Source organism: Pseudorasbora parva, chromosome 21, assembly GCF_024679245.1.
Source record: "Pseudorasbora parva isolate DD20220531a chromosome 21, ASM2467924v1, whole genome shotgun sequence".
NCBI lineage: Eukaryota > Metazoa > Chordata > Actinopteri > Cypriniformes > Gobionidae > Pseudorasbora > Pseudorasbora parva.
In genome coordinates, this window is record NC_090192.1 from 21,048,666 (window position 1) to 21,063,993 (window position 15,328).

General features: G+C 37.2%; 1 protein-coding gene across 1 annotated transcript in view; it reads right to left on the minus strand.

Annotated features, from left to right (window-relative positions):
• mrtfab (myocardin related transcription factor Ab) overlaps window positions 1-15,135 on the minus strand; it is a 50,616-nt gene extending 35,481 nt beyond the window's left edge. The window contains exons 1-3 of the mRNA XM_067430559.1: window positions 15,002-15,135; window positions 14,144-14,214; window positions 5,182-5,380 (exon numbers count right to left, since the gene is read on the minus strand). Coding sequence (XP_067286660.1) covers window positions 5,182-5,305 — 124 coding nt within the window. The 5' untranslated portion in view covers window positions 5,306-5,380; window positions 14,144-14,214; window positions 15,002-15,135. The remainder of the gene's footprint in view (window positions 1-5,181; window positions 5,381-14,143; window positions 14,215-15,001) is intronic.
• Window positions 15,136-15,328: the final 193 nt, after the last annotated feature.

Sequence of the window (15,328 nt, forward strand, 5' to 3'; positions counted from 1 at the left end):
AAAATACGCAACAAATAAGTGCCGCAAATGACACAGGAAACAAAGGAAAGGAGAATGGACAGCACAGTACCAAAAAAGTACCAAAAAGCACCATGCTTTTGAACACCCACCATTGTTTCAATTTAAATAATAAGATTAGTGTCCAAAACTATCAAAATATCACCCTCTTTTCTCCCACCCACTGTTTCAAACCGTCCCTTATAGGAAAGAGAGCAGAGAGAATAAAGGCGAGTAAAGGCAACTGCGTTTTGTCTCTGATATCTTCTTCTTTTCACACTGTTGAGTCTTGTAGGTTTCTGCACACATAACACTGTAATGTTACAAATGATCTAATTACTTCATTACTGTGTGCTAAATCTAATTAGGAAATCATCCTATATGTACATCCATATGAACCTATATTCATATTCCTGCTGCTGTACATCTTGCTGTTTTGAGACATCACAACCATTGAATTCTAGTCTACCATTAACCTTCTTCATCGAGACCCAATATAACGTCTTCTACCACTACAAAACCTATTCGATTTCAAAACAAGATGGATAGTAATACCGTGGTTAGCATTTTGAAGTACACTTAAGTATATGAATATTATCAATGGAGATTCAATTTGATTCCATTTCATCATGTTTCATTCTCTCTTTTTGCAAATGTTGTATATTATACAGAGCAGGGTTTTAAATTGATTTGAGCCGGTAACTGGTTTTCTGAATGATTCAGTAAAAGAGCTGGCTCATGAGTTTTGTTCCTGAAGCAGGCTACACTGGTCACGTTGTTTGTTTTTGCATGCTGCCTGTGAGAGCAACTCGATAGAAAAAATGTTTCTTGGCTTTTTTTTGTGGTGAACAGATATTTGATTGCATAACCGAAAACACACACTGCAAAATCATGTTCACCATTTAAGTAAAATATGATTTATTTTGCTGTGGCACTGAAGAAGCAACAGGATATGTTAGGAATACAAAAGAAGACTCTGATTAATTTGATTTTTTTATTTATTTTCCAGCCCTAATGAATGTGGTAATCATTAAATACCATGTGTATATAAACATTACAAATTTAGGGGTCAGCAAGATTTTTGAAAAGTTTTTGAAAGAAGTCCCATGCTCACCAAGGCAGCATTTATTTGATCAAAAGTACAGTAAAAACTAAAATATTTTGAATATTAGTACCATTTAAAATTGGATTGGATAAGATTTGCATATTTAATGAGCTTAAGCTCCCCTGTCAGTGAGGAGAGAATGCGGGAGAAGCGGCAACCAAAACGATTTTCTCGATCACAGGGCTCGTAAATGTCTTTATCAAACAAACACAACGTTTTATTTCTCATCGACCTGCGATTGATTGGACTGTTATTATTATATCATACATAGCCCGCAAGATCGGACAATACAAGTGCGAACCGTGCGCACACACATACACGTTCGGTGCACGCTTCAGATGTCAACTGGAGAGAGACTGAGAGAGAATAACAGAACAAGAACGGAATACTAAGAGATTCATCAGCCTGATGGGTTTTGCGTTCCCTGGCCCTTACGTGTCTGAGTCCAGCGTGCTAAATGTATGCTCTGTTAGACACGTACACATAAGCAAAACGATCTATAACAATACAGTACTATTACATACAAAGTCACTTTACTGACATGTGTGTTGCACCATTCCTGTCGGATCCAAATCCAGCATCGACCGGAGATTTGTTTACAAACGGTTCTGCAGTGAACTGAAGTGAATATGTGAAGTGATCTACGAAAACCCACCACATGGTGAAATTTGACCTTTTACAGTTTTTGATACCTAATGAAAGCTGGGGTCAAGTTCTTTTCAAATATAGTTATTATTTATTTCATGGTTTATCTGAAACAAAAGTTATGGTTATCTGAAGTCGGCTGGACACTATGACTTTTAGGAACGGAATTTTGAGAAAAACAGGTTTAAAAAATGAACTCTTTTTTTTGTATAGACATGAAAATGCACTATACAAACTTAAATGGCTATTCAAGAATGCTTTGGAATATAGACCTCAGGTTGGTCTCGTTTTAAAGAAGACACTTTGGCAGATTATTGTAGAAGTCAAATAAATTATGTTTTTTTTTTTTTTTTTTTTACAATTTTATTTATAATAATGTAAAAATATATATTTTATAATAATATTTTATATCATATTTTATAATATGTATTTTACAAAACATGCTTTACTCTTAAACCAAAATACAATCAAAGCCAGAAATATGAACAAGTTGTGTTCCAAGTTTTAGGTTGATGTATCAAAAAATTAGCTTTCAGTGAGATTTTTTTTGGGCGCAGTACCAAACTTTTTCACTAGATGACACCCAAGCTCTACTAACCATATAAGAGCGCCTCCATTTCCATATAGTTTAAAGGTGCACTATGGAACTTTCCGTCCACTGGAGGGCGCCTATTCAAAACAAATACGTAGTTTGATGATGCAACGTGTGAGCGCAGCATCTTGGGAGATGTGGTCTTCTCATCACAGCCGGTGGAAAATAGGACTCAGGCAGAAATCACGTTCATGCATGCGGTTATTAACATTACTGTAGTGTAAAGCAGAGCAGGACAGAGTGTTGTAGACCTGAGCACAGCTGCTGGAGCGATTGTTAAACAAATGCCCGCCTCGCGAATACCGGGACTTTTATTATGAAGGGACGGGAGACAGTCGCCGGTCGCCTGCAATGATCAGCTCTTCCGGTTATGATTTTGAGGTAATGGAGCTCTGTTTATCATATTAGATACATTTAAGTGTGTTTAAAACGATGTTATGACGTTACTCCGTGCGTTCACTTGTTCACACTGCTAAGAGTAAAGCGCTCCTGCCAAATAAAAGCCGAAACCGAGGGTAACGCAGATATGACGCAATTGACAGGCAACTCCCTCAAATGCAATGCTGAAACGTCCCTGTCCTTAGTTAAAATAGCAATTTTCTCACAATTTACAAATAGTTGGAAACTTCTGGGATATTGTAAAAACTCAACTGAACAAAATATATAACACTGGCCTAGTGGTTTTTGGATATTTTACTGCAAAAATACTACATAGTTCACCTTTAAGTGTTCTAAATAATTTATTTCCTTAATTTTCATACATTTTATGAAGTACACATCCTATAGAGAAGTAGTATAGGCAGTTTGGCATTATTTGAATTCAACCTCTAATAAATATAAAAAGAACAGGTGCATTATAGCTGACTGCTGCATCACAAATGGCAAATCTATTTTTCTTTCCTTTATACTTAAAACATTTTTCAGAACTTTTTATCTGGAATATTGACTGGATGTTATAACTCTTGGCATGAAAACATCTTTATTTATTTTTCTGTGCTCATCGCTATTTTAAAATAAAGGTCTTTTACTGAATATAAAAATATGAAAACTAGAATTTAGAAGCTACATTGCACAAGGATCCCTTCTGATCCTTCATCTTTGGTTGTGAAATAATCCATTATATGATCGTTTAGGATACTGACGTCACCAGGATTAAGTAGATTGAGGCGAACAAGATCATAAAAGCGATCAGTTACTTCAGACTGTGTTTTTCTTTATTGTGCTCCGAGTCCGTCATCTCACGATACGATAACGTAGTATTAAATAAATAACTTTGTATGCCGTAGTTTACATATGACTGACGGGAAATGTACTTTGATACACCTTTATTGTTCATGTAATGGGGTTTATTTTGACCCCACTTTGTGGTGTTAAAAGAGTGAAAACTATGGCGTTTCTTTTTTTTTTTTTTGCACCTCGCCGCTGGGCGTTTGAAAACATTAGAGAAAGACGCAGTCTTTTCAGCTTGCCGCTATAAATTGCTATTTTTCTGCACTAAACAACTGAATTTTGCCAAGCTTTTTTTAGAAATGATAGACATGATGTTATACAATAATTTAATGAAAACCCAATTTTGACAAAATATTGACTTTCAACCTATTCTTTGACCTAGCTCAAACGTTCCAGCGCGACATCCGACAGGTTTTCCCAGATCGCATCACATATGTCTTCCCCATGTGAGCTGGAACTTCATGAAGAAAAAAGTTCAACCACACATTCCTAAAATTATGATCTGAAGGAAGCTTATGCAGCGACTGTGTTCTTCCACAACAAGGAATAGCGCAATATCTTTATCTTCCTCACCATGTTTATTGTTGTTGACCAGCCCTCCATGAGTCGGTGGGTGGGGCTACTGGATTAGACGCGCTGTAAATTCTGTAGAGGCAGTGTTTCGTTGCGCACTGACGTCAGTATAAAGCACAGCACCGTTTGCTGAGCCTGGTGTCTATAAAAGCTTTTCTTTGACTAACAAGGAAGTTTTCAGCTCTGAAACTTAGAGGATATTCTTATATTACCATGACCTTTTATATATCAAAAGCTCAAGGAAAAGTTGATTCCTCAATACATCACCCCTTTAAAAAATGTCCTAGTTCCTCCAAGCTATATAATGGTAGTGAATGGCAGCCCAAAAAAGTGCATCCATCCATTATAAAAGAAATCCACACAACTCCGGGGGGGTAAATTAAGCAAGAAAGCAAGAAAGCAAGAAAGCAAGAAAGAAAGAAAGAAAGAAAGAAAGAAAGAAAGAAAGAAAGAAAGAAAGAAAGAAAGTCCATATTTAAAACTTTTTAAAAAAGTAGAATATCTAGATTCTGCCAGACCACCTTCCATATTCAACTTGCATAAAAAAAACATAACTGGCACGTCGTATGACGTGTCGTAAGTGTCTTTAAACAACGAGAGCCATTACACTTTCTGAAGTGTATTTTTTAAAGTTTTAAATATGGATATTTTTCTTACACAAACCCACTGATACGCTTCAGAAGGCCTTTTATAATGGATGCACTTTTTTGCTTCAAATTTTGGGCTGCCATTTATGATGCTTGGATTAGTAATATAACTCCCAATTGCATTTGTCTGAAAGAAGAATGTCATATACACCTAGGATGGCTTGAGGGTGTGTAAATCATGGGCTTATTTTCATTTTTGGGTGAACTATCCCTTAAATATTTTTGTTGAAACCATGCCATATTTTTATCCTTTGATGAAAATAAAGCTTTATATATATATAGTTGGAGATAATGTATAAAACATGATGCTGAATATTGACTGGGCAGTTTGCATGGTTGACATTTAAAGGGAGTTTTGCTAATGAACTAGCACTAGTGTGTGGTTAACTCACCGTTCTTGCGTTCTTTCAGAGGCAGTAATCTCGGTACAGACTGCAGAGAGAGTTCCTGCAGCTCACTGGCCACCGCCTCGCTCTGAGGACTGGGCACGGAGCCGTTCCCCCCAGCAGACACCATGCTGCCAGGGCTCAGCTCCTCCCCACGCTTGGCTTCCTGCGCTGCCAGGGTGACAGGTGGGTGAAGCAGTCAGACCTGTGACAGGTTAATTACAGAGACAAGGCTGAATTAGAAACTGGAAAACACCACAGACAGACATAACACAGATATAAAGTGCCTCAAAGGCTTTGCAGAGCGAGAACAAGGGGTATTATTTCTGACACGGTGCATCTGAACAGTGTTCTAGTTTGCAAGAGCACAAATAAAGACATCACACCTTTAACAAAAGGCATTTCTGAGTCAAATCTGAAACAGGAAGAGTTACATGCAGCACAGTTTGTACTTACAGGAAAATATCCCCATAAAGTCCAATTAACCTCTATAAAACACTCTGTTACTCGCTTACACTTACTTAAACCAAGGGAAACCACTGTGTGTGTGTGTGTGTGTGTGTGTGTGTGTGTGTGTGTGTGTGTGTGTGTGTGTGTGTGTGTGTGTGTGTGTGTGTGTGTGTGTGTTTTACAGGTTCTATAAAGCACAAATACCACAAGTTCAAACATGAGACGTGAAGCATTGTGCAACTCAAACATTTTCAATGTCATCCAATATGACTGGAGGCTGTGATTTACACAAACATGTAAAATATCATCAGGTGGGGAACTTAAAGCCTCCAGCAGTAAGTCATTTAAAAGTTTTGGAAAACGCTTTGTCTGTTTTCTTTTTTCAACAGAACAAAGAGCGATTGTATTTCCATCTAATCTGTGAGTGAGAAAAGTACTGAAGTACTGCAGAAATGCTCATAATTCACAGTCCTCACATCTGATATCTACTATCTTCTTACATAACAATTAGATCATTCCCTCACAACACTATACCACTCAAAAGTCTGGAGTAATTACGATTTGTTTAGGCAATTAATTAATGTATTTAGCAAGGATGCATTAATGAATCATGCCACAGTAAATACATTAATAAATGTTACATTTTCTGTTCTCTTGAACTTTATATTCATTAAAGAACGTATCATGGTTTCCATGAAAATATTATTTTGAAATCAACTGTTTCAAAATTGATTACACATTAAATTAATTCCCATCACATAGAAATAGAAATTACATTTTAAAATAAAGTAAAAGGAAGAGTTATTTTAAATTGTAATAATATTTCACAATATTAGTTTTACTGAATTTCTTCCCTAAAAAAAAAAGAAATAAAAAAATTACAGACTGGTAATGTATGCTGAAATTGTAAATAAAACCCAATTAAAAAAGTAAAGTAATGTTAAAAAAAAAAAAAAAAGCAGATGAAAAAATAATGTCATCAGCACAAAGGGGGAAAATGCAATCAATGGAACAACACATAATATTGCTAAAATCCAAATATTTAACATCCAATTGCAGAAGAAGCGGTTGAAGAATAAAGAAAAATACAATTACATGTCTTCAAAAGCCTTCGTTATTGTAGGATTTCAGAAGACTTAAAATAAGCAACCACCACATTCTTCAAAATATCTTCTTTTATGTTCCACAGAAGAAATAAAGTAATACAGGTTTGGAATATGCAAGAGGGTGAGTAAATGACACATTTTGGGGATCAATTTGTATCGTTTATTCACACATCTGTCCACATCTCGATGTTGCTTATTTTTTCATTTAGCCTTCTTTTTTCTGTTGAATGCATTAGGCAGAAAAAGGCTGGCTCAAGCCCTGAAAAGACATCAATGACAATCCCTGTAAAGGCTCCGCATGGACCATTAGATGCAGTTTCCAATGAGACATTAAAAACAACTTAAAGTATCATCTGACTAGGAGCACACTGATGGCAATGGTCATTCTGAGCATTGAAACTGTGGAGATGGAATTCACCAATGCACATTATGCAAGTCTCCATTTGCGAGGTAATGTAGTACATACATCTACTGACATTAAAAGGGTAGTCTACCAAATTAAACTTCCATTGTATTGTTGTCCATATAGTGCAAGTCAATGCAAACCAAAAAATATTTAGTTAACAACATTCTGTAGAATATCTTCTTTTATGCTCCACAGAAGAAAGTAAATCATATGGGTTTGGAACAACATGAGTAAATAATTTTTAAAAATCTTCATTTTTGGGTGAACTATCCCTTTAAAAGTCCCGTTCTTCGCGATTCCATCTTTCAAACTTTAGTTAGTGTGTAATGTTGCTGTTAGAGCATAAATAATACCTGTAAAATTATAAAGCTCAAAGTTCAATGCCAAGCGAGATATTTAATTTAACAGAAGTTCCCTTTCAAAGCCTACAGCGAACGGCCGGTTTGGACTACAGCAGGAAGTGCAGGGATGTAATGACATCACTAGAACCGTTTGTTGACTAACCCTCCGCCCACAAGTACACGTAAAAAAGGGGGCGTGGTCTTGTTGCTCTCCCACGTGGAGAAGAGCGCGCATTCACCACTTGCATCTCCCCGTTATGGTAAGAGGCGGGAACTTTGGGCAAAGTGCGCTAAGCTGCTGTCCAATCACAACATGGGAAGCGCTGGCCCAATCAGAACTCGTTAAGTGTTTCTAAAGGAGGGACTTCATAGAACAAGGAAATCATCAGGCTGTTTTTAGGACAGAGAAAACAGCGCTGTACAGATAAGTAAATTGTGTGAAAAATACTGTGTTTTTTTACACGTGAAACATGAACTCGTTATATTGCACACTGTAAACAGAATCAAAGCTTCGAAAACACGCAAAGAATGGGACCTTTAACTGTATGGTGACAACTGACTTAAGGAAAAGATCCAAATATTAGAGAAGTATTGCGGAATTCTATTCTTTAAGAACAACCAAAATCAATGTCTAACTGCATGATGGAGTTTTTGTTAGCTAATGCATTCTTCATTATGAGCTCATAAGTATCCAGAGTCTATCAACACGGCAATCCCACCCTGAATCCCACGAGAAGAGAGGTGGAGTAGAAAGAAGAAATTGCGCTTACCTAATATTTGACAAGCCTTTAAAGAAAATGTTTTTCCTATTGCTGTAAGCCTAAAATTTACAGGGGAGTTAAGACCCACGGCAAGTTGCCCTTTTCTTTGAGAAGTGCTATTATATTACATCGTCTCCTGCCAGATATGACCAAAAAAAAAGAAGAAAATAAAGATGAATATGTTAACACTAAAACCTGGCTAGCTTACTTGTCAAACTCACTCGAGCTCTCTGGAATACTTGATTCTGATTGGTCAATAGTGTGACTGAGGTCAAGCTGTAAAATGCACAGCTGTTCATCATGCCAACACACTGGTTCTACTTTTTATATCAAGTCAGAACACATCTAATTTGAACAGATCTCATCTCTAATCAGAACTTATTTGCAGAACTGAAATATTTAAATATTGTAGTTTATGGTTAGCATAAATAGATAAAAAAACATTTTATTTTAGCGGCTTGTTTAACATAGTGTTTCTTAACCAGAAGGCCTCAGTAAACTAACTTCCAAGGGGGCTGGAGGATGACTTAAAAGTATTTAAAGGTGTCATGAACTGGCTTTTTTTTTATATACTTTTGTCTGAGGTTAACTGATGACATTTGTGTTTTTTTTTACATTGAAAAACATCTTAACTAATAAGTAATAGGCTATTTTCTACACTGGTTTTGAGGCTGTCTCCCAAATGCTGGGTTTTGATGGGCGTGCAGCACTGGAGATTTGGGAGTAATCACCCATGGCTAGGATTGGATAAGATATTTGCATATTTAATTAGGTTAAAGGTGCACTATGTAGTATTTTTGCAGTAAAATATCCAAAAACCACTAGGCCAGTGTTATATATTTTGTTCAGTTGAGTACTTACAATATCCCAAATGTTTCCAACTATTTATAAATTGTGAGAAAATTGCTATTTTAACTAAGGACCGGGACGTTTCAGCATAGCGTTTGAGCGAGTCGCCTGTCAATCGCGTCATATCTGCGTTACCCTCGGTTTTATTCTGCAGAAGCGCCTTCGTGTGTTTGTATAACAATCGCTCCAGCGGCCGTGCTCAGCTCCACATCACTCTATCCTGCTCTGCTTTACACGACTACAGTAACGTTAATAACTGCATCCATGAACATGATTTCTGCCCGAGTCCTATTTTCCACTGTCTGTGAGGTGAAGACCACATGTCCCAAGATACTGGCGTCATCAAACTACGCCTTTGTTTAGAATAGGCGCCCTCCAGTGGACGAAGGTTGCATAGTGCACCTTTAAGCGCCCCTGTCAGTTCACATGAGGGAGGGATTGTTTTGAAAGCGGCAACCGAAATGATTCTCTCGACCACAGGGCTTGTAAACGTCTTTATTAAACAAACACAATTACTTATTTCTCAACCACCTGCAATTGATTGGAATATTATTTTTGCATTACATGGCCCGCCCAATCGCTGAATATAAGCGTGAACCATGCGCACACTCACTCACACACACGCACACACGCACACACACACGTGCATGCGCCCTTCAAATGTCAAGTCAAGAGAGAGTGAACAGCGCAGAACAAGAAAGGAATATTATTTCACTATTTGAGATTCACCGGCCTGCCGACAGGCTTCCGTTTTGGTAGCCTGTCTGGAAAACACATACCCCCAGAGCGTTGGGCCCATACATGTCTGAGTCCAGCGTGCTAAAGGTATGTTCTGTTAGACACGTGCACATAATCAAAACAACCTATAACAATGCAATACTATAACATATAAAGTTTTACTCACATAAGTGTGCTGCACCATTACTGTCGGATCCAATATAGAAGAAACAGCATTGTGTTTTTACTCTTAATATGTCTGCAAATCCAGCTCGACCTGAGACTTGTTTACAAACGATTCCGTGGTGAAATGAAGCAAACACACCTATAATGTCTTCCCCACGTCAGCTGAAAATTCATTGAAAATTAAAGTTCAACCACTCATTCCTAATATTAGGATCCAAAGGAAGCTTATGCAGCGACTGTGCATTTTCTTGCTATATTCTTCGGCATGTTTATTGCTGCTGGCTGACGTGATTCGAACAGCTCCATGAGTCGGTGGGCGGGACTAATGAATTAGACATGCTGTAGAGGTGGTGTTGCGCAACAAATGACGCCAAGATGCACACACGATGGTTTTCTGGACAAGGTGTCTATAAAAGCTTTTCTTTGACTAACAGGGAAGTTTTCAGCTCTGAAACTTACAGGATATTATTATATTACCATGACATTTTATATATCAAAAGTTCAAGGGAAAGTTAATTTCTAAATTCATCCCCACTTTAAATTTAACAATTATATTAAAATAATAGGTCCCACTTTATATTAGGTGGCCTTAACTATGTACTCACATGAAAAAATAAGTATCAATGTACTTATTGTGTTCACATTCTTTTGCTGATATTGATGTGGGATACGGGTAAAGTTAGGGACAGGTGTGGTGGATGGGTAAGCTTAAGGGTAAAGTTAGGGTCAGGTGTGGTGTAGTATGGGTAAGTTTAAGGGTAAAGTTAGGGTCAGGTGTGGTGGATAGGTAAGTTTAAGGGTAAAGTTAGGGACAGGTGTGGTGGTATGGGTAAGTTTAAGGGCAAAGTTAGGGATAGGTGTGGTGGATGGGTAAGTTTAAGGGTAAAGTTAGGCTCAGGTGTGGTGGATGGGTAAGTTTAAGGGTAAAGTTAGGGACAGGTGTGGTGGATGGGTAAGTTTAAGGGTAAAGTTAGGCTCAGGTGTGGTGGATGGGTAAGTTTAAGGGTAAAGTTAGGGACAGGTGTGGTGGATGGTAGGGCTGGGCGATATGACGAAATATATCGTCTGGACGATAGAAAATGTCTATCGTTTTATATAAGGCTCTATCGCTTACGCCACGATAAGGCGTTTATGGCAGAATTTTACGTCAAGATGCACCTCACGCCACGGCATGCCCATGCAATACATAAACGCGCTCCCTCTGTCTCTCTCTCGCTCTCTCACTCACACACACACACGCGCTGCAGCCTCCCTTCCACTCACGTCACTTTTTTAAAATCCCCCACAGCGCGAAACACGAGTCCCGCAAACGCGCCGCAGAGGAGCTTGTTTGTAATCAGAGGACAAATGGCTCCTTAGTTTTGAAATGGTTTGGGTACAAGGTGATCGCGTTGAAAATAAAGGCGTTTGTCCAGCCTTAGAAGCTCATTTGAATCATTGCCGCGGCTCATTTAAGAAAATGACAGCTCCGAAGAGACGCCGCTTTAGTTCGAGGTAACGTTACTGCTAACAATAATAAAGAAAGACGATCAACACCTTATGTGTTACCACTGAAATGAAGATGTAATATATTTCCAAATGTAAGCCCATCTTAAGCGAAATGCACGCTTCATACTGTCTTCATACGTCTGCCCTGGCTCTAACCTCGAGTGTTTACTTTTTGCAAACCTTGTGAGCGCGCAAACCCAAACGCTGTGACCTCGCGCCAAATGTTTTTAATGGTTTATTAAGTACAAACAGGCGAGTTATGAAAAATTGAGTGCGAGGGATATGTTCAATCACACAAAAACATTTTGGAATGAGACGGCCAAATGTAGTAGCGTTTAGTCCACTGTCTATAATAGACTAATTTAGAGATCACTTTTTTATTTATTTTAACCGACAACTTTGATCGGTTAACGTTGATACGGTCAGCCATCGGTCAAACGTTCATCGGTAAACATCCCTAGGCAGGTGTTAACTTTACTAACAGTCTTGCTTTAAAAAAAGGTTCTAAATAAAATAAAAATGTAGTCCATACTACCTTTATTTGTTTTGTATATCATTTCAAACTGCATTTCCACATTGCAATTTTGTATAGACTATTCATAAACTGAATTAATAGAAAGGTTGCTATATCGTTATGTATATCGTTATCGGGATATCAAATTTGCTATATCGGGATATGAAATTTTGGCCATATCGCCCAGCCCTAGTGGATGGGTAAGTTTAAGGGTAAAGTTAGGGACAGGTGTGGTGGATGGGTAAGTTTAAGGGTAAAGTTAGGGACAGGTGTGGTGGATGGGTAAGTTTAAGGGTAAAGTTAGGCTCAGGTGTGGTGGATGGGTAAGTTTAAGGGTAAAGTTAGGGACAGGTGTGGTGGATGGGTAAGTTTAAGGGTAAAGTTAGGGACAGGTGTAGTGGATGGGTAAGCTTAAGGGTAAAGTTAGGGACAGGTGTAGTGGATGGGTAAGCTTAAGGGTAGGGTTCGGTGTAAGTGAAGGGTCAACAATGTAATTATAAACGTTACTACAGAATTTAATTACAGATGTAATTACATGCAAGTATTTTTTTAAATGTAAGGTCAATGTAAAAGCATACGTACACAATAAGTGCATTGTATCAAATGATTAATTTAAATGTTTAGTACATAGTAGTTAAGGCCACCTAATATTTACATTTTAACATTTACGCATTAAGCAGACACGTTTATCCAAAGCAACTTACAACTCAGGAGTACTGAAGAGGAGGCAAAGAAACGCAAAAAGTGCCCTAAATAGCAAGATTTGTATACTACTCAGAGTAGCAAAAACCAGAAAAGGGAAGGAAAGGAGTTTAGAGTTAATATTAAGTGGGTCCAAATAATATCATGCCAATCTAAATTTAAATGCTAAAAAAAACACATTAAATCTGTTTTAAACTATTGTTTTTATGGAAGAACATACAGTTCTTGAAGCTTCTGAATCCCAATATGAATCGTTAATTTAATACATTATAATAACAGCAAAAATACAAAAAATATCTTAGTCTATATGGGGTGTGGGGAAGGCTTCGAACTATGGGACTGAAAAAAAAAAAGCCAATCATTGGTTTAATACATTATGGACTATTTGTCTTAGTAGAATCTTTAAAAAAAATCTACAACAAGTAAGATAAAATATTTCAATAGTAATTTCATCATAAGAATAGGCAAAATAAACCCTTCAAGGTGGCACAAGACCTCTGAGATTCATGTCAGGGTGTCAATCACCCTGCTGGGCTGTATTTTGTAAAAATGACAGATTGACTGCACACCATCTCTTATCAAATAGTGGAATTACCTTGCAAGAACATTCCTACTTTATTTGAGAAAAAGTGTTCAGACATGCAGTGTTCAGGTTTAGAACACTGACAAGGGGAAAGACATAAAGCCCTCTGACATTCCTCATTGTGCACGTCCACACCTGCCTTTAACTATCAGCCACAGAAATAACTAAAAACCCATACAGGTAGCCCCATACCACATTAACCAGACAGAATTACAAAGCATACATGCCCTTAAGAGATCAGCCATTCTGAATTAGCCAAATTCGCTAAACTGGTAAATCAAAAACAGATTATTTCTAAATCAAAGCAATATTCAATCACACTTTAGAATGGAGTCCAATTCTCACTATTAGCTAACTATTAACTATGACTTTTGCCTCACTAAACCGATAATTGCTGCTTAATAAAAGTAATTATACCTAAACTGTTAAGTTTAGGCTATTAGGTGGGATTCAGAATAAGGTCATGCAGAATAAGGCATTAATATATGCTTTATAATTACATATAAACAGTCAATATCCTAGTAATATGCATGCTAAGAAGCAACTAGTTAATAGTGAGAACTGGACCTGAAACTAAAGTGTTACTTATTATTTAAAGGTCAATATTAAAGTTGGACAATATCCAAGTGAAACGGCTTCTCAAAAAAAGAAAGGTTTTTGTAAAATGGCAATTGACTGGATTTTGTTGTTTTGTTGTCCACCCTTGCACCAAAAACACATGAGCATATGTTGTTGCAAGGAAGGGAAGCTATTTTGATTATAAATTATGAGGGCACACAATTAAAAAAATGATATGTACATATAAATAATAATAAATATGGCAATAAATATTTTGATTCCATGGTGACTTTAAAGAGTACAATACCTTAATTATATGATCCACAATAACAGATTTCAGCCTCATTTCCACTCACAGTTTGAGAGCATCTTGAAGGCCTGATGAAAGAGAGGGCCATTATTTGTAACGAAGAATTTGATATATCCAAATAAATACATAATCACTATACAATACCCCAAAGCAAAATAGGCAAATTGTGCCTTGAGGTTATATTAACGTGTTGGCATAGCAGTCAATGCAGATGCTTATGTAATGATCATTTGTGCATCTCACTAGTTCATGAGCATGAAGATATAAAATCTAACCTAAATGTGGCCGTAAATATTTTATTAATATAAATATAATAAGCCCCTTGACAGTTTATCTGTGTCCATCAAGTCGAAAAGGGACAGATCCGCAAGTGATGGTGATTAGTAGGTGTGTCTCAGCACTAGCTCACCAAAAACTATATATATATATAGGAGCATTAAAAAAGTATAATCATACACCGTAACAGGAATATGAGATTTGCTTTAGAGAATAAACAAACCACGATACGCATTTATTTTACAACACTTTCTTTATCGCTTGTTGTTACACATTCATTTTATGATGCGACATGGCAGGAAATGAGACGTCTGTTGAAAAGCTTATACATTTGAAAAATTACCAAATATAACATTTTAAACAAGCCTAAACGGGCCAGATATAGCAGGCCAAATCCTCGTCGCGACAGCTGCATGTATGTAGTAACAGACACTAGTGGATCAAGTGAAATGTACGCTGAGCAACAATACATGAGAAGCGGATGAATTGTCACATTCCACTGCGTGTTATTGCTACTTTAAAACTTTCACCGTTTAAAGGGGGACTCACATGCGAACCCGCTTGATTTTAACAACTTACCGAATCGCAAAGTGAAAAGCAACAACCGTTGGGCTTTACAAAGGTATTCAAGTACTCAAAAAACTGTACTGAGGCATCCGGCTACTCTCTGCTATTCAACAACCGCAGAGGACTGTGAAGCCAGTCAATGCATTCACAGCACTTCCTGTAGATAAAAGTCCTAATAGCGTCACGATCTTCAGATGAGGATATAACTGCACAAATATATGAATTGTCTTCCAAAACTAGAAACATGAAATAAAAATAAAATAAATTATACAACAAAACAACTTTACGGTAAATAAATAGTAAACAAACATGATGCTGCTGCTGCTAAAGACGATGATA